Source organism: Linepithema humile, chromosome 1 (assembly GCF_040581485.1).
Source record: "Linepithema humile isolate Giens D197 chromosome 1, Lhum_UNIL_v1.0, whole genome shotgun sequence".
Lineage (NCBI taxonomy): Eukaryota > Metazoa > Arthropoda > Insecta > Hymenoptera > Formicidae > Linepithema > Linepithema humile.
In genome coordinates this window covers 36,842,321-36,863,426 of record NC_090128.1, presented here as the reverse complement: position 1 = coordinate 36,863,426, position 21,106 = coordinate 36,842,321, and the positions used below count along the sequence as shown (strand labels likewise).

At 32.6% G+C, this 21,106-nt stretch overlaps 1 protein-coding gene and 1 long non-coding RNA gene across 2 annotated transcripts; one reads left to right on the top strand and one right to left on the bottom strand.

Moving 5' to 3' along the window:
* Positions 1-296: 296 nt before the first annotated feature.
* On the bottom strand, positions 297-19,790 carry LOC136997065 (uncharacterized). The gene is made up of 2 exons (XR_010887880.1): positions 15,448-19,790; positions 297-1,551 (listed from the first exon to the last, which is right to left on the bottom strand). It is a non-coding gene; the product is annotated as an uncharacterized lncRNA (long non-coding RNA).
* LOC136997061 (uncharacterized) lies at positions 1,547-3,859 on the top strand. The gene is made up of 2 exons (XM_067347247.1): positions 1,547-3,488; positions 3,669-3,859. The coding sequence occupies exon 1, from the start codon at positions 1,966-1,968 to the stop codon at positions 3,193-3,195; it is 1,230 nt and encodes a 409-aa protein (XP_067203348.1). The 5' UTR covers positions 1,547-1,965; the 3' UTR covers positions 3,196-3,488; positions 3,669-3,859.
* Positions 19,791-21,106: the final 1,316 nt, after the last annotated feature.

The following is a 21,106-nucleotide window of genomic DNA, read 5'->3' as shown; positions in this document are numbered from 1 at the left end:
AATGTTCTAGCGGACTTCGCAAGATGAAAAAGAGAAGAGAGCGGATACTACATGTGTTTACATTCACGATACACTGACGCGGTAATTCGATACCGTTGTCGTGTAGAAAAAAAGTACCGCAAGACATTTATATTATTTCATTTCAATTCGTGTCAAAGATAAAAAATATGGGTGTAGTTTCGAATGTCCCCTACTTCCGATCGACTTGAAATTGTACACATAAAGACTATTTGATGTGAGGAATAAAGTGCGTGTTAATATTTATCAAAATAATGTTAAAAAAATAATAATTAAAAAAAAAATTTTTTTTTTAAACCGAAGTTGGGACTACGCGCACTTTATTCCTCATATCAAATAGTATTTATGTATAAAATTTCATGTCGATCGGGAGTAGGGGACATTCGGAAGTACATATATCCAAAAATATAACAGATATATTTTTCTTAAACGTTCAAATTTTTAACATTCATTACATGCGATTGTATACATCAGTGCTCGAAATTACTTCAGCTTTTCAGTCGATTCTCACGGCACATGCCTTCTTTCTTCTTCTTACCGTGCGCACTGCTCCAATTAATGTTGGGTTCTTTTCCCTTGATCATTAAAAGTTAAAAAAATTTATTAAAAATATTTTTTTCATTTTTAAATTTTTTATGCGGAAATATTTCAATACATTTTCATGTCACTCATGAGGTACTATTGCTGACGCGTTTTTTTTTTTAAGTGGATAGTAAACTAATCGGATAGCGTCGCTCCTAACGCTCGGCGGCGCTGGTCCTAGCGGCTACGGCGCGCGCGGTAAGGAGAGGAAAGGAGGCGTGCCGTGAGAATCGGTTGAGAAGCTGAAGTAATTCCGAGCATTGATATACATCGTATTTGTTTACACACACACACACACACACGCGCGCGCGCGCGCATACACACATTTGACATTATAATAAATTAGTAGATTGTTGTGGGTCCAAAGAACCACAACCAATTATTAATAATAAAATATATATATATTAATAAAATATAAGAAAATATCTATTGCATATCAGATTAAGATATCTAATATTCAGTTTCCGGCTCATGCGAGACACCGGATAAATCGCGCAGCGAAAATTAAAACCTAATTCACTTTTTACGCGACAATGCTGACGAACGATCGAATTTCGTCAGCAAGTTAGATCGTTAAAACTGCAATCAAGTGCAGTTTCACATATATAAAATCGCCGTCGCGAGATCACGACGGCGGGTCTAAAACTATCAGTCACAAGAAACGGACGTATGTCCGTTGGGACCACAAATCTAGAAAAACGCGAATTATAACAATTCGTTAAAAGTGAATAAGAGTAACTTGGGGCTCCGTGATACTACACTAAGGCAAGGATTCCTGACGGAACCTAGATTACATAGAAAAGAACAAAAAAGGATTATTCCCGGATTCCCGACCTAACTCCTCGGCAGATCCCGAACCCGTGCCCTATCACCAAAGGGCACAACAAATATCTGGTGGCAGCGGTGGGATCTGCCTCTCCTTCGGGACCAGGAACCCGGAAAGTCCAGAGCCTGAAACAAAAAGAAAAAATTTTAAGTGAGTGAAAATTAGTCGGCGGACAAGTTTCAATACGGAGATTATTGAAACGAGAAGACCCCGACCAACGCAGCAGTAAGCAGCCGAAAATTGAGTGCAAAATAGTCGGCGGACAAGTTTCAATACGGAGATTATTGAAACGAGAAGACCCCGACCAACGCAACGGTAAGCAGAGTAGCAGCGCAGCAGCAGACTATCCAGAGCCAAGCAGTGCCGAGCGGAGTCAGCGAAATAGGAGCCAGCCGCAGAAAGCAGCCGAGCGACCTACACCTACAGCCTACGATCTACAGCCGGACAGCGAACCGCAGCTAAGGACGAGGAAACATGCGAGCGATCATACTACTACTACTGTAAGTCCGAACCATTATATAAAATATAAAAACGCGTGAATGTACAAAAGCGAAAGCGACCCCGGTCCCATACGAAATAGGTCGTGGCTATTTAGCAACCAAGCGCGACACGCAATCCGCACAGCGTTAAACCCGATACGCGTTATCGAAGACGCGACTCGCGACATAAGCGATAACGTACGCCGTACATTACAATACACAAACTCGGACGGTGATACCGACGACGAATTGGATACAAACATAGAAGCTAAACGAGATTACACTTTCGAAGATATCGATTCGAGTTTAATTCCCGCTCTTAACGATACCGTGATAGAAGTAAAAACTAAAAAGACTAGACCTTACATTAGTAAAACACCAAGCCGCGTGTCAGATTACAGCGAGTTTGAGCTAACATCATACGATAGTAGCATATTTGATCTGGACGAAATCCGTGAAAGAAGAAACGAAAAAATGTCTCAAAGAAGGAAGAGTGAGGCAGACATCGAAATAGAAAACGAAATATCCGCATTAATGGAGCAAAATACAAGAGAAAACGAAGCCAGCGGACTTCGAACGGGAACACGCCCAAAAAATAAAAATCAGATTTCAGCACTAGAAGAAACAATGCACGAAATGCGCGAACAGATCGCGACATTATTTGAGTATCTTCATGCGCATCATCACGAACGAAATCCGCGACAAGAACGCGAAACCGACATTTCATACGGTCGAACTACTGAAGACATACGAAACAGACAATCCACTGACGCACAACGCTACATGACATCAAAAAACGCGATAAATTTAATACCTATTTTTGACGGTACGTCACGAACAAACTTAAAATCATTTCTAAGCGCTTGTACATGTGCAATGAAGTATGTAAAGCCCGAGTTCGCAGACGAGCTACTCGACGTCATAATGTCGACTAAATTGCAAGGCAGAGCATTAATAAATTTTGAGATCAAAGATATCAGATCGTTTGAACAGTTAAAAAACGAACTGGAAAGCTTTTACTACCCTAAGAAAAATCCTGCATCGATTCAAATTGAATTTAATCATTTGAAACAACGACCCGGAGAAAGTGCAGTAGAATATGGGGCACGAGCAGACCATTTAGCGATGCAGCTATACGAATCTCTAACAGACAGTCCAGGAAAGACACCGCAAGATAAACGCACTATATTAGATACAGTTAAACAGCTAGCGCTACAAAACTTTGTGTATGGACTGCGCGAAGATATACGAATGATAATACGCGCGCAACCACAGACTTCTATAATATAGGCTAGACCGCTAACTCCTATTATTTACCTATGTAAAACTGTTGCCTGCGCAGAAGACATGCGCAGTATAACATTCGGTCTAACGTGGCTAACGCATGCACGGTATGGAAAAATTCATTCTAACCTCGAAACCTCGGATACATAATCGTGCTACTGATATGTGCTATTGATCTTGTTATTGCATATATAAAATAATTTTGCAATTTTTTATATTTTGTAAAAAATGCCGAAGTGCGTTGTACTGAATTGCTCAAATGCAACGGACGGAAAGAAGGGCGAGACACATTTTTTCAAGTAAGCAATGAAAAATAAATATATATATATATATATATATAATATAGTAATAATATAATTTTGTTTAATTAATATATTACAAAAATATATACATATGATAATTATAAAAATATATACACATGATATATATAATATTACATTAAAAGTACATGATAATTTACATTAATATAAAAAATTTAGATTTCCACAAGAAAAAGTCATCATAGCAAAATAGATTGAAGCAACCGGAAGGAGTAATTGGATACCCACTGAAACAAGTGTCATATGCAATTTACATTTTAGAGAGGAAGATTATACGACATCTAAAATAAGAAAACGACTGAAAGCAGATGTTATACCAACGCTATATATACATTGTACAACAAATATGCGTAAGTATAGGAAAGAGGGAGAAAGAGAGAGAGAGAAAGGGAGAGGCAGAGATACTAGAATATATATAATAAATAAAATAGATTTCTATTTTAAATTTTGTGATAATTTTATAATACAAAATATTTCTATTTAAATTTTGTAATAAGTTTGCTAACCACATATATCCGAAATTTTATTTTTTGAATTAATGGTGCAATATATTTGTTGAACATCTATGAATATCTACTATAATGTTATGTGTTTTATTTTTATTTAAATATATATTTTTACAGAAAAAAAGGTAGATATCTCTTGTATGTAACACATTGAGGACATATTGTTGGTATGTACATATCATTTATCTGTTTTGATCCGACTTTTGATTGTGTACATTTATTGAAATATTATTTATTTATAGCAAACACAGAAGAGGCTGTTATTAGTTACGAACAACATTTGGATAGACAAGAAAATGATAGTCAAAGAAAATTAAATAGTATGACAGACTGGTGTATACACACTGGTATGTATAAAATTTATACTATAAATAATTTTTTTTCTTATTATTTTTGTATTTAATAACTATTTTATTTCATAGACATTTTGACAAACACTAATCAGTCAAAATCAAGAAAGAGAAAAGCTTCAGATCCACTACGAGAAACACAATTAAAAATTGAGGAATTAGAAAAGGAAAATAATCGATTGAGAGATAAAGTACGATATTGGGAAAATAAATATGAAGAAAAATTTGAAATTCGAGGGAATGAATTAAAAAATCTTTTTGAACAACAGCAAAAGGAATCCCAAGAGAAATTAGTCATTAAAAATAAACAATTAAAATTATTACGAGTTCAAGTTAAAAGAAAAGAGAGCAAAATCAAAGAATTGCTAAGCAAATTATTAAATATGAATTTATTAAGTAGTACATCATATGATACTCTATTGAATGAGTTCGAAAATTCTAAGGATTTATTTATAAATAAACACAAAAACAAAAAAAAATCACCTCATGGAAAGCGATACAGCAAAGAGGTAAAAAAATTTGCTGTCACTTTACACTATCATTCTCCCAAGGCTTATGAGTTTTGTAGGTTAGCAGGTTTCTTTTCCTTTTCTATTTTAACATTTAATTATTTTTATAATATATAATATAATGATATATTTCTAGCTAAAACCCATATCTAATAGCGTTTTCGATTATACAGGATTTGAACGACCCAGGGTTGGTTAATGACGTCATTGCAACCTCTCCACCAATGAAAGACTTGCATTTATAGTAAAATAGTGATTGATCAACCCTGGGTCGTTCAAATCCTGTATAATCGAAAACGCTATAAGATTGTGGCTAAATTAAAGAGCTGAAATGGTTGGTTTATTTCGATTTGTAATATGTGCATGAACAATCAGTGTGTGGATTCTTTGCACCTTTTTTTCTCTTTAATTTATCTTTTATTTTTTTGCATACATTTTCGAATAATGGAATAATGGAATTTTTATGATGATTTAATGATTTGCATTTTATTGCATGTTTCTATATTGTTTATATGACATTTTCCTATACATTATTTTGCATTTTGTTAATTTCATCTCGGAATATCTTTCTTACTGAATTTTTTATACAAGTTTTCACCCTCTATATTTCGGAAATGGAATAAAATTCGGGAAAATCGCGAAACATATTGCATTATTTGAAAAAACTCCAATCTTTTTGAAAGAGTAGCTTCTTGAAATAATTGACGCGTTTCGCGATGTTACGGAATGATTTTTGAAGGATTATTAAAATATAGAGCGTGGAAATTTTTTATTGGCAAACCTCCTGTATTAGCATAACATATAATATGTAATACACATACACACACATGTTTTTGTTTTGTTTCTTATAGGACAGTATTTACATTACCGCATCCAACAGCGATCAGAAATTGGAACTCAACTGTGGACGCCTCACCTGGTTTTCAGAAACAAGTTCTCGAAGGATTAAAGAATCTTCCTGCAGAAGATAAAGACTGTAATTTAATTTTTGATGGTATGGCTATTCGTCAACAAGTTTTATGGGATCAACAAAATCATAGATTTGTTGGGTTTTGCGATTATGGGAGTAATATTAGTCTAGAATGTAACGAAACAACAACTAAAGAAGCTTTAGTTTTTTTACTAGTAAGTTTAAATGGAAAGTGGAAGTGGCCTATCGCCTATTTTTTTAAACATTCAATGACTGCCATTATATTAAAAGAATTAATAACAACAGCCTTAATCTTAACTGCAGAAGTGCAATTAAATGTACTTGCAATTATATGTGATGGAGAAACTGTCAATTGTTCTACACTAAAAGAATTTGGATGTAATATTTTTGTCGATAGGTTTCAAGATATTCAAAATTCTTTTCCACATCCGGTACTAAATTATAACATAAGAGTATTATTAGATGCATGTCACATGTTGAAATTAGGCAGAAATACATTAGCAGATTATAAAGTTTTATGTACCAAGGAGGGAAATATTAAGTGGGAACACATTGTACAATTACATAAGATTCAACAACAGTTAACATTAAAATTAAAAAATAAATTAAGTTCACAATGTATTAATTGGCGACAAAATAAGATGAAAGTAAAATTTGCTGCTCATACTTTAAGTGCTTCAGTAGCAAGTGCAATGAAGTACTTGAAAGATGCAAATGTGGAAGAATTTCAAGACTGTGAAAGTACTATTAAGTTTATTGAAACAATTGATTGGTTATTTGACTTTTTAAATAGTAGAAATCCGTTTGGAAAGGGTTTCAAACAACCTCTTACAAAAAATAGATTGCAATATATAAAACCAATAATTGTTGAAAAAATAAATTATTTATATGAGTTAAAAATTATGGATGGCAGATTTTTGAAACATACAGGAAGAAAAACATTTATTTGTGGTTTAGCATTAGCAGTAAAATCCATTATAGAAATTGCAGAACAAATATTTAATGAAAAAGAATGGTACAAATATTTATTAACATATCGGTTTTCTCAGGATCATTTAGAAATACTATTCGCTAAAATTAGAAGTCGGCATGGGTATAACAATAATCCAAATGTTCTACAATTTAAATATGCTATGAGGCAGATTCTAATGCGTAATAGTATAAAATGTAGTAAGTCTATGAATTGTATGGAAATGGATAATGATCCTGTTGGTGCTGTTTTTGATATAGTGTGGAAAAAAAAAAGTAAGGAAAAAATCTTATCATGTGTAAATATCGATGAAAATGAATCCGAAGAAAATTTATCTACAGCATTATTGTTGCCAACAAATTTACAAATAATAAATGAAAATATACTATATTATATTGCCGGATATATTGTAAGAAAGCTAAAAATTATTGATTGTTTAACTTGTTACAATAGTTTATTGCGAGAACAAAATGATCATTGTTATAATAGTTATGGTCCTTTTTCAAAATTTGTTGATCATGTGACAAGAGGTGGATTACTTTATGCATCACAAAGTGTCCAAAAAATAGTGACCGCTACAGAGAAAGAAATACAAATTCAAACTTGTGGATTAACAAAATGGTCACAAAATAATTTAGATTTAAAAATATTACATGCGATTAGACGTAAGTTAGTCTTTGATAATACCATTTTTCCTAATTTATCTTGTGATAATGTCGAATTTTTAGAGACACCGCATAAAATAAAATTAATTAATGCCGTATCCCATAGATACATTAAAATAAGATTGTATTCTTATACAAAATTTTATGTACAAGAAGTTCTACAACCACAAAGAAAACGTCATCGTTTAACAAAACAAATACTTTTTTATAATGAATAAGCTTTATTATATATAAATATTATATAAATATATAATAATACTCTTATATAATATTTATATATATTTATGTAATAAGTTACTTATTAGAAAACAAAAATAATTTTATTTTTTTTAATATATGTTTTTTCTATTTTCTTGTAACATTATTGAAAAAAATATATCTATTTTTGTATATAATTGTATCTATTTTGTTGTACGTATTGTACATGTCTCGAAAAATCAAATAGCTTTTGATGTACCATACGATGCGAAAAAAATGAATACAAAATAAATAAAATCTAAAAAAAAATGTAAATGATATTAATATGTATTATTTATTTATGTATTAATCACCTATTACATATATTTATTTTTAAATATCTAATTTTAATTTTACACATTAATACATTACACATTAAAATGATAAATTTTTTTTTCAATTTTTTATGGAAAAAATATATATATTTCTCCTTTGTGATATAACAAGGATAATAAAAAAATACAGAAAAAAAAACTTTTTATATACAATATTATTAGTCATTTTATATATATTATTATTAATGAAGCATGTTAAATTAATATGTAATGTATAATTGATAATTTTACACACTCGATATATATCTCTTTCTCAAGTATATAAAACATCAGACTGCGCATGCCTGAAGCTTATACTGCGCATACGCGAGAAATGTAAATATTTACTGGCAACAGTTAAAGAGACGAGTTAGCAGTCTAGCCTATATTATAGAAGTCTGTGCGCGCAACGATATGCAACCAGTGTTGCCGCAACGAAAATATTAAATGTACTGACATCTGGTGGCAAAATGTAACAAATTGTAATAAAATATAAATATATATTTAATTTATATTTTTAATACATAAGTTTATATATAAATACATATATATATATGTACTACATTATATATATATATGTTTGTGTTATTTAATATAAAAATTAAGCGAAAAATTTGAAATTTAGGTAAGATAAAATTTAAATATTTTTTTATTTGATAAAAAACAGTTTTTTATTATTCTTATACAAAACTTTGTACAGAAGAACCTTAATCTTGTACAAAAGAAACAAAATATATATTGCACTAAAAAATTATATTAGCAAATAAACTATATATTATTAATAAACATACGAGATCGCAATATATAATTAATTAACAATATATTGCAACATGTAGCCTTTTATGCTTTTAAAGTAAATAAATTATCAGGTCATAATAATCACATAATCACAAAATACTGTTATTATTACATATAAAAATAAAACTATTTTAATATTATGTCATCACAATCATTTTCATAGTTATTATGGAAAGCATATTTTGAAAATTGTTTTAATAATTCTTTAGAAGGCTCCCATTTATAACACTCTGTATTATATAATGTTTCTTTGGCATGTAAAAGAGAATTACATGTTTGTATATGCAATCTATTTCTGATTTTAGTTTTTATCAGATTGAGATTAGAAAAAATACGCTCTGTTGTCGCACTACTATGAGGTAAAGACAATATTGCTGTGACAAATTTATATAATCTTGGAAAAACTAATTCATTTCCTACTTTTATTGAACCTACTTTTACCCAAAATTGTTCAGCTTCTTCAAAATGTGACAATTTTTTTTTATATTCTGGCAATAATCTCCATTCTAAGTTAAGAGCTTCCAAATCATTTAATGTAACGCAATTGGGAAATTCGTTAATAAGAGGAACAATTGATGTATATTCTCCACTTAAAGCGTTTTTTGGGTCAAGCATTTCTATTAACCTTAGTGTTCTATTTTTAAAATCAAATCTTTTTTTAATTTCTTGCGACACTGTTACAAGAAAATCTAAAGCTCTAACTTTAAAAGAATGAAGTTCTGTGGAGCTCACAGTTGTATACAGTATTTCAGTTTTTGCTCCAAAGTACATTTTATTTATCTCTAAATATTCTTTAACATTGGCAGGATCTATTAAAGTTAAAGGAGTATTATTGATGTAATCGTTCTTAAAATAGCATTTTAAAATTAGAATATAATATTTTTCAATTAAAGTTAATAATTGAGTAATTAGAGGTTTCCTACTTTGAAATAAAAGATTAATTTTATTAATGATTTCTAAAATAAAGGAAAGAAAACTATAATAAATTTTATAAATAGGATTTCTCAGAGCATTGAGAATTGTCTTTGCTGATTGTAAGTTGTCCTCAAGAGCTGCACGGGTGAAAAATAATTCTATTGCAGTCCATTGTTCTAAAATCCGATTAACAACAGCTTCAATTGATAGCCATCTAGTTTGGCTGACTTTTAAAATTTTGTGTGGCTTTAAATGTAAAAATGTTTGAAGTTCAACAAATTCATTCAAACGCTTTGAACTATTTTTAAAATAGCTGTAAATATCCCTTGCTAAATCTTCCATAGCTGATGGTAACTTTAGGCAGGCAGCTGATGAACATAAGTGCATAGAATGGCAGACACATCCTAATACAAATAAATTAGGAATTTTTTTTTTGAATCGGGCTTGTACTCCATTGGAATCGCCCATCATGACAGCACAATTGTCTGCAGCAAATCCTATAACATAAAATTTATTTAATAAAACACATATACACACACATACAAATACTTATTTATACCTACCAATCATATTTTCAAAAGGTATTCCATTTGTTTCAAGGAAAAACGCTATGGAATTATAAAGATCTTCTGCTGTGCAAGATGTCACTTCCAATAAAGTTAAAAACCTATCCCTAATAATTAATTTTATCGTATCAAAATATCGAACAACTACAGCTAAACTTTTTATAACAGAAATGTCAGTTGTCTCATCAATTATTAGTGAAAACTTCGTTGTTTTTAAAATGTTACATATTTCCATCATGCTACAAGGTGCTACATGTTCTTTTAAAATCTGTGTGCCCTTTGTTCTGCTACATTTAATTTCTTTAGCAATGTTTGAGTCAGGGCAAACACTTTGAATCAACTTTGGCAAATGCTGTAGTATCCTAAATGGTAAATTATGCTCACTAAGAAACATACATAGTTTCAGTTCAGCTACTCGTACTGTTGTATTTCTCGAATATAATATTTTCAAATCTGTCATTGATACTTTAGATAGATATATTTCTTGTTTTTTGTGCATGTCTTTCTAAGTGTGTTATTCCACCCATTAAAGTTTTATTGCACAGAGTGCAGTAAGAACTTCCTTTTATGTTTTCAAGCCAAGTCCACTTCTGCTTCCATTCAATTTTAAACTTTTGGGTATATTTCTTTTTCTTTGATTTTGTTATATTTTCTTCTACCATCTCAACATCACTTTCACTTTCGCTACTGTCCTTGTTATTATATTGTATAATTGTGTCAAGTGGAAGACTGCAATCATTACCAACAGCATTAGTTTTGGTATTGGTTTCTTCAGATTTTTTTTCCACTGCTTCTTGATGCTTTTTTATAACAAACCTGAAATAAGCAATTTTATTTTTATTTTGTAATTAAATAAATAAAAATTCAAATTAAAAATTATATAAATTATAATATATATATAAAACTATATATAAAACCCAAGTGCAACTGCAATTGGCTTATGGGGCAGTATTAAAATAAAAATGTTTACAAGAATAAAACATAAATATATTTAAAAAATTACTTACTTATCCATTATCGCATATGGGCAGAAAGATCTTAGTGTTTCTCGTTTATGCCTTGACAATTCATATATTAAGGTTTTTTTCTGTTTTTGAGCATACATTTATTTTCACTTTTCACTTCATAACTTACTATCATAGATGTTGTAGAAGATAGACCATAGATCATGGCTCTTGCACATAGAACGATAACGCTTACCGCACTGCAAAAGACGACGCGATAGCCAATCAATTTATTTTTCCATAAGAGCGAAAAATTGATTGGTTACCGTGTCGCCCTTATTGCGTCCTGTATGCAGGAGCCATCAGTGTTTCATATTAACTGCCAAGTGAAACACATGTAACAAATTGTAACAAATTCTTGAAAATGTAATAGATATAAGGTGTTCTGTAATGACGTACTAAAATAGGTTAAAATGTAATAAAAAAATACAATTGTAATAGAAACGGCAACACTGTATGCAACCCTGCAAGAAGCCATCGAAGGGGCCAAAGCAGAGGAAAAATTAAAGAGACCACGTGATTCCGCGTACAACGCGAATAAAAGTTTTAATAATTCTAAGGCAATTCAATGCCATAAATGCGGCAAGCAAGGACATTACGGTCGCGATTGCCGAACGAGCCGCTACGGTAATCAATTCACTTTGCCTAAACCGAGCGGATCAAGATTTAATACGCTGGATAAACATTGTAATTATTGCAAGAAATCCGGACATAACCGTACCGAATGTTGGATATTAAACGGAAAACCGGAATATACTAAAAATAAGAAAATAAATGAAGAATCAAACACGCGAAATACCATAAATAAAACTAATAAGCATCGCGAGACTGAGGACGACGATGCAGAAAGGAAAACAATTAAAGCAACAGCTAAGACAGTACGAGAGCATAAGGTACTAACAGCTGATGAGATAAATCATGCACACACTGAGCTCGATCTGATTTCACTACCCATGAATGAAGTGATTGACGATAAAATAAATATGTTGATCGACACAGGAGCTACCATGAGTCTAATAAAATTGAATAAATTGAAAGATGAAACCACATAATATACGATAAAAAGATAACAATCATTGGCGCAACAGGGCACAAAGCGGATACTATAGGCGTAATGCAAGCAACTATTCCGTTAAAAACAAGAAATGTTAAACATGAATTAAACGTGATAAAAGACGACTTTCCTATCGAATATGACGGAATCCTCGGAGCCGACTTCCTACAAAAATATCAAGCATCTTGGGACTATACTACCAAAAAACTACGCATCGATAAAAATTTATTTACGCTTTTCCCATGCAAAAAGTTTACTTTAGAAGCTAGAAGTGAAACTATTATAACAGCCATAACTAAAGAAAACACAGCAGGAATAATCCAAGCAGTGGAAACTAGACCAGGAATATTTATCGGAAATTGCCTAGTCGAGCCAAAAAATAATAGTTGCCCGATTAGCATAATAAATACTACCGAAACTAAAATAGAAATGCAAGCTCCAGTAGTAGAAATTGAAGAAGTAAAGACAGAAGAAAATGCCGAGATATTAATAGCTCAGACGTATATACCGAAGGAAATTCCCTTGTCACGCATGCAACGAATTAAAGAGGCGCTTCGTCTCGATCACTTAAATAACGAAGAGCGAAAAACTCTACTTAAAATCTGCGAAGATTTCGATGATGTATTCCATTTGGACGGAGAACCCCTGACCTGCACCGAGGCACTGCAACACGAGATCGTAACTCGAGCCGGCACGGCACCCGCGAATACGCGACCGTATAGATTACCGGAGAAGCATAAGGCCGAAGTAAATAGACAGGTACAGGAAATGTTAAGAAACGATATCGTACGTCCAAGCTCGAGTCAATGGAACGCACCACTTTTGGTGGTACCGAAGAAAACAGACGCTTCGGGAAAACCTAAAATGAGAGTCGTGGTCGATTTCCGAAAATTAAACGACCTAACAGTCGGAGACTCTTTTCCACTGCCAAATATAACAGATATTTTGGACCAACTAGGGAATTCGAAATATTTTACAACGTTAGATCTGGCATCGGGCTATCGTCAAATACCCATGGCAGACAGAGATAAGCAAAAAACGGCTTTTTCAACGCCCTACGGGCATTATGAATTTAATCGGATGCCGTTCGGACTAAAGAATGCCCCGGCAACGTTTCAAAGATTAATGAATACTATTCTGGCGGGCATACAAGGAATACGGTGTCTGGTCTATTTAGACGACATCGTGATATACGGCGCTAGTTTAGAAGACCACAACCGGCGACTATTAGAAGTATTACAAAAAATACGCGACAATAATCTGAAATTACAGCCGGACAAGTGTGAATTTCTTAGAAAAGAAGTGGCATATTTAGGACACATAATTACCGAACATGGAATTATGCCTGACCCTGGAAAAATCCAGGCAGTAAAGAATTTCCCTACGCCAAAACGAGTCAAGGATGTGCAATCATTCATAGGACTGGCGGGCTATTATAGACGGTTTATCGAAAATTTTTCGAAAATAGTCAAACCACTCACAAAATTAGTTAAAAAGAAAGTAAAATTCGAATGGACACAAGAGCAGCAAAAAGCTTTTGACAATCTAAAAGAGAAACTAATTACCGCCCCCGTCTTGCAGTACCCAAATTTCAACGATGAAATTATACTGACTACCGACGCATCGGATTTCGTGATAGGAGGTATCTTGTCACAAGGAATGATAGGACAAGACCGACCAATAGCTTATGCTAGCAGAATTCTTTCTCGTGCAGAACAAAATTATAACACGACGGAAAAAGAATTACTCGCGATTGTGTGGGCGGTCAAACATTTTCGACCGTACCTATACGGGACCAAATTTAAAATTGTCACCGACCATAAACCGCTAATTTGGTTGTTTAACGTGACCGATCCAGGATCTCGTCTAATTAGATGGAGACTGAAATTGGAAGAGTACGACTATGAAATCGTACACAAAGCCGGAAAATACAATACAAATGCTGACGCACTAAGTCGCAACGTCGCTCACGCTATACATATAATCGACAAGGAGAAAGAGAGTGACGAAGAGGAAGAAGAAAGAGATAGTGAAAAAGAGATAAAAAGGTACACGGAGGAAGAGAAACAGCAAATATTATATGAGTATCATGATGCACCGATAGGCGGGCATCAAGGCGTGCAACGCACCATAAATCGAATCCGTTTAACTCACAACTGGAAAGGGTTAACAAAAGACGTAAAACAATACATCGCCAAATGCGAGCATTGCCAAAAGAATAAATTAAAACGGCGAAGTAAAACGCCAATAATTATTACCGATACTCCGGATAGGCCATTCGAAAAATGCGCACTAGATATAGTAGGACCGTTAACCGTAACTCTAACCGGAAACAAATACGTACTAACATTCCAAGATCATTTCACGAAATTGAGCAAGGCAATGCCCATCGAAAATCAGGAAGCTGGTACAGTAGCGAAGGCATTCGTTACAAAAATAATTTTGGAATACGGAGTGCCTGATAAAATTCTCACCGACCAGGGAACGAATTTTATGAGCGAAGTGTTTAAGAGCACTTGCAAACTGTTAAAAATTGAGAAGATTCGTACAAGCGCGTACCACCCGGAAAGTAACGGCGCGCTCGAAAGATCGCACAGGACACTAGCAGAGTACTTGCGACACTACATAAACGGAGATCAGACCGATTGGGACGAATGGCTGCCCTACGCGATGTTTACATACAATACTACACCACATACAGCGACAGGTTATACGCCATTTGAACTATTGTACGGACACCAGGTTACGCTCCCTACGGCCCTGACATGTCCTCCGAAACTAACGTATACGTATGATGACTACATATCCGAATTCAAAGAAAGATTGCGTACAGCACACCAGGTAGCAAAAGCGAACATGCAAGAGGAGAAAGCAAAGTCAAAAGAATGCTACGACAAAAAGGCTAATATAAGCACGTTTAGAGCAGGCGACAAGGTATTATTATACGATGAAACACTAAGACGAGGACGCTCGAAAAAACTTGACGCGTTATGGACAGGACCTTACATAGTAATTGAGAAAAAATCAAGCGTTAACTACATCATAAAAAAGGGGCGAAAAACAATGCTGGTGCATGCAAACCGCATTAAGCATTTTATCGAAAACTAAATCACACTTACCGCATTATGGAGAATCGGGATATTCCTCGTTCTCGCTCTCCTCCTCCGCGAGCCATTGCACCCGGTTGAGAACACAGGTCATCTCCGAAATCAGTAACATAACACGTCGCCACTGTAAATGTCCAATCCGGCGACGGCGACCATTAAATGGCCGAAATTGCCGCGACACAGCACGGCGCAGCCCAACAAGGAGCTGACGACAAAGGGCTCTCCTTTGTCGCTGTATGACAAGTCTCTCGGGAGAACTTTGCACGAAGGCAGGCACCAACTCTTCTAATATCTCCGCAAGAGAAAATTCTCGTCGCATCACTACCCTATCATCGGTCTCAGACCGTAAAACAACCACTAAATTCTCGAACTCCATGATAATGGTAACAAATCAGACGCCGAACGAAAACTGATGCACAGTAGCACTCGCACAAACCATAAGACCCTTTCAAAGGACAAAATGCAGAACACGCACATATAAAAAATTATCGTAACACCCTACACTATTGATATAATATAACACGTAGCATAAAACTTCCAGGTACGCTATACTAGAGGATAAACTAATCAAGGTGAGAACTGAAACAATATCCCCAGTCAAGATAGAGTACTTCTCACAAGAACCAGGGCTATATTATGAACAAATAGGAGAACTAAATCTCATCGAAACAAAATGGAAACTAGTAATAAAATTAGATATTACGGCAATAAATATAAGATTTAAACGTATTAAGGAAAAAATACAAGATACGGATGAAATTTGTAATGAAATTAATAATAAATCCACTAAACAACCATGCCGAAACATGAAGTTAATAATCGAAAAAAACATTAATCAATTGACGGAATCGATAAAACAAATAAATACCATTTATAAAAAACCTTCCGACAGACGACGCGGATTAATAAACGGGATAGGTAGTATCGCTAAAACTCTATTTGGAACCATGGACGCAGATGACGAGAAAAATATTAATGAACAATTACACTTGATAAAAAATAACGAACAAATAACACAACACGCCGCAAAAACGCAAATAAAAATATTAAACATAACGCTTACACACATAAATAAGCTAGAAGATACACTAGAACATAATAACGAATTATTAAAAAACGCTACAAAAAATATTTACAATCGAATCTCAGATGAAATTAAACGAGAAGATATATTAGAACACTTTCTAATAATAAATGCAATTCTAACTGATCTACAACGAGACATTCAAGATATTATGGATTTTCTGACACAAATACAAAACGGAATATTAAATCCAAAAATAACACCAATAGAAAAAATAATTTCTGAAGCGACGCCTCATTTGCCTCAAGGAACACAATTTCCCTTTGGACTCAAAATAGAAGAATGGAATACCATCAAAAAATTAATTACCACAAGCGCATACTATGACAATACAAATATTTATACTATACTACAATTCCCTTTGATAACATTTCCTAAATACAAAATAATAAAAATAATTCCTTTACCTATACATGACCATGACAATATTTTCGTTTTCACTGAAGTAAATCAACATATAATCGCGATAAGTACAGACGGACCGACATACATGACTATAACAAAAGAAAACTTAAATAAATGTATCAATGTACACAATACATATTTATGCGAACCTTATAGTCCTATTTATATTGTAAACACAAATTCTCTTTGCGAAATACAAACGTACTCACATATAACAAAAAATGCGGATAATTGCGATAAGCGTTATATTAAGAGTAATCAAACTTTATGGATAGCATTAAAAACACCAAATACATGGTTGTACTCTACACTTAAGGAACAACAAATATATATACATTGTAAAAATAATAAAGAAACTGTTGTAGTAATTAAGCGAACAGGAAAAATAACGTTAAAAGAAAACTGTAAGGTAATTGCAACAGATATGACAATAAAAACAAAAAACGTTGAGCAAATCGCGAATATACAAACTTATTTACCAAATTTTAATTTAACATTTAGCAAAGATCAGAATACACAAAATAAGAAAAGTCCATTGCAAGGACTAAAATTTAAAAAAATTATACAAGATCCGAAAGAATTAATGGACCTCAGTAATAAACTTGAGGAAATAAATAAAGATGTTAACGACAATCTAAAAAATCCATTCGCAGAACAAGCATTTGTCTATCCTATGACAACAAGTAGCATAGCTGTTGTAATTGCCATAATACTTGCCATTATATTAGGAATAAAACTATGGAAAGAACGAAATCCATTTTAGAATAAATAAATGGAGCCTCAAGGTTACGAAAACTCGTATCTCCTCGTTTTCTTTTCTCAACGGGGGGAGGATGTTGTGGGTCCAAAGAACCACAACCAATTATTAATAATAAAATATATATATATTAATAAAATATAAGAAAATATCTATTGCATATCAGATTAAGATATCTAATATTCAGTTTCCGGCTCATGCGAGACACCGGATAAATCGCGCAGCGAAAATTAAAACCTAATTCACTTTTTACGCGACAATGCTGACGAACGATCGAATTTCGTCAGCAAGTTAGATCGTTAAAACTGCAATCAAGTGCAGTTTCACATATATAAAATCGCCGTCGCGAGATCACGACGGCGGGTCTAAAACTATCAGTCACAAGAAACGGACGTATGTCCGTTGGGACCACAAATCTAGAAAAACGCGAATTATAACAATTCGTTAAAAGTGAATAAGAGTAACTTGGGGCTCCGTGATACTACACTAAGGCAAGGATTCCTGACGGAACCTAGATTACATAGAAAAGAACAAAAAAGGATTATTCCCGGATTCCCGGCCTAACTCCTCGGCAGATCCCGAACCCGTGCCCTATCACCAAAGGGCACAACAAGATACTTTATAGCACTGTTATAAGTACAAATTATTTTTTAATTTATTTATCATTTTATAAACTCATTAAGTAACATTTAGATTAGCCATCAATTCTTACATTTTTATCTTATTTACGTGTTTTATATAACTTTAAATGATTTTTTTTTTAACAGTGTGATTTTACACTCAGATTTCGTATCTTGCCAAAAATAAAAACTTACCGCTGTTACGTATCCACATTTTCTGTCTTGTATCCGTCTTCGATGGGAATCTAAATAAATGAGTTCCCGTGGAATATCGCCCATTATGACAGTTTCTATACACGCATTTATCATAAATAGTTTCTACATTGCACTGATTACTCATTATTATTTTTGTTTGTAAAATCTTGTATACTCAAAACTTTTTTAATCACGTCTTCTATTTATCCTAGAACTCACAAAACTACAATTACACTTTACAAGTAATGAGAGAAAATTAGCAATAATAAAATAAATAAATAGTAATAAACATAGTAAATATTACATTAAAATAAAAGTAAATAAAAAAAATATATAAAAAATGAATAAAAAGAAAGAAAGAAAAAAAGAATGAAAAAAGATGTAATGGAAAAAGAGAGAATAGAAATAAATATATAAAACACTTAAACTAATTTTATAAAATTGAACACTGCACTGCAAAACGACTGAAATATTCACATTCACAAGTCAACTATTTATATTATCTTTTAATCGAACACTGCTCCGCGACACAATTAAAAATGAAATTTTTTACAAGTCCTTTTTTCACAAATCCTTCACAAGTCAACTATCTGTTGTCCACTATTGTCAACGTGATAACACTGCTCCGCGACACAATTAAAAATGAAATGTTTGACAAGTCCTTCCTTCACAAATCCTTCACAAATCCTTCACAAGTCAACTATCTGTTGTCCACTATTGTCAACGTGATAACACTGCTCCGCGACACAATTAAAAATGAAATGTTTGACAAGTCCTTCCTTCACAAATCCTTCGCAAGTCAACTATCTGTTGTCCACTATTGTCAACGTGATACTAGAACTTCTCTCCCTTTTCACAAGACTGAGCGTGTTATTATGGAGATGCTATTTTGTTTCAAGTGACGCGAGTTTATACTAGGTATATGCAGTGTCCCAAAAGTCCCGCAACAGGCAAATATCTCGAAAATAAAGCATTTTTGAGAAAAATGTTTCAAATAAAAGTTGTAGGGTTTAAAAAGATTTATTTACTGATCTTATTAGTTTAACCTTGGGTGGAGTCCCCAAGATCATATAAAGGTCAAGTTGAATTTTTTAAATGAAACTCCTCATTTTTTATTGCATGTTCTTGTAGCTAAAGTCGAGACGTTTACAAAACACTATAATAAAGTATTTTTTTATTAAGTATTTTTTGAGTTATTTTATATCTTAATCTGACATATTTTAATATAAAATCTAAAAAATCTCATAAAATATTTAGTTTGTCATAATCTTACCGTAATACTTATATGTATAGAATAATGATACGAATCAAGTGGTGTAAAGAAAACGTATAATTATTAAAAAAGTACATTGTAAATTACATTTTTTCTTTTCTTAAAAATAATAATGAGTTTTTTTACACCAATTGATTTATCTTATTGTTCTGTACATAAAAATATTACGGTAAGATTATCGAAAACTAAATATTTTATGAGACATTTTAGATTTTATATCAAAATATGTCAGATTAAGATATAAAATAACTCGAAAAGTACTTAATGAAAAAATACTTTTTTATGTTGTTTTGAAAACGTTTCGACTTTACCTACAAGAATATGCAATAAAAATAGGAAGTTCCATTTAAAACATTAAATTTGATCTTTATATAATTTCGAGAACTCTATCCAAGGTCAAACTAATAAGATCAGTAAATAGATCTTTTTAAACTCTACAACTTTTATTTGAAACATTTTTCTCAAAAATGCTTTATTTTCGAGATATTTGCCTGTTGCGGAACATTTGGGACACTTTGTATTTATATAAGTAACTCGCGTATATATATATATGTATCTAAAGTTATAATCTTGCAACGTAAAAATTGTAAAGTAAGGACAAAATATAAAAATAGAATTTACAAAAATTAAAAAAGTTTATATGTCACGATTCTTGGATGCAATTTTTATTAACAAAATTGTCACATATATTGATGTTAAAAAGAACTTATTGTAAATTAAGCTTTAACATAAAAATAAATAAATGACACGTGCATGTTTTTATTGAAAATTTATTTTATATTGTCACGTCCCGGCGCGGTGGCGGTAACACGTAGTGTTCGCACCTTTACGCGAGACTCAATCGGTAAGATTCACGAACCAATGAAAAAGTAAAAGATCAGAAAAAGAACGTGAAACACAAATGTTGTGTTTAATATAAAAATCGTAACCAAAATCCCTTTCTAATGGATAGCGAAATTGAATGAGAGATCGTAAGGGAAGCAGTATAGCATTGATATTTTGTTGCTCCTTACGCGAACAACGTGTATGACCAATAATTAGGACCGTATTCTAATGAATAATAAATTTAAATAATAAATCGTAAAGGAAAACAGTATCGCATTGATATTTTGTTGCTCCTTACGCGAACAACGTGTATGACCAATAATTAGGACCGTATTCTAATGAATAATAAATTCAAATAATAAATCTTAAGGAAAGCAGTATCGCATCGATATTTTGTTGCGACTCCGCAAAACAACGTGTATAGTAATAATTAGGACCGTATTTTAATGAATAATAAATTCAAATAATAAATCTTAAGGAAAGCAGTATCGCATCGATATTTTGTTGCGACT

What these genes read in the sequence shown, in the direction of transcription:
- LOC136997061 (XM_067347247.1), top strand. Translation starts at nt 1,966, where the DNA reads ATGTACAAAAGCGAAAGCGACCCCGGTCCCATACGAAATAGGTCGTGG.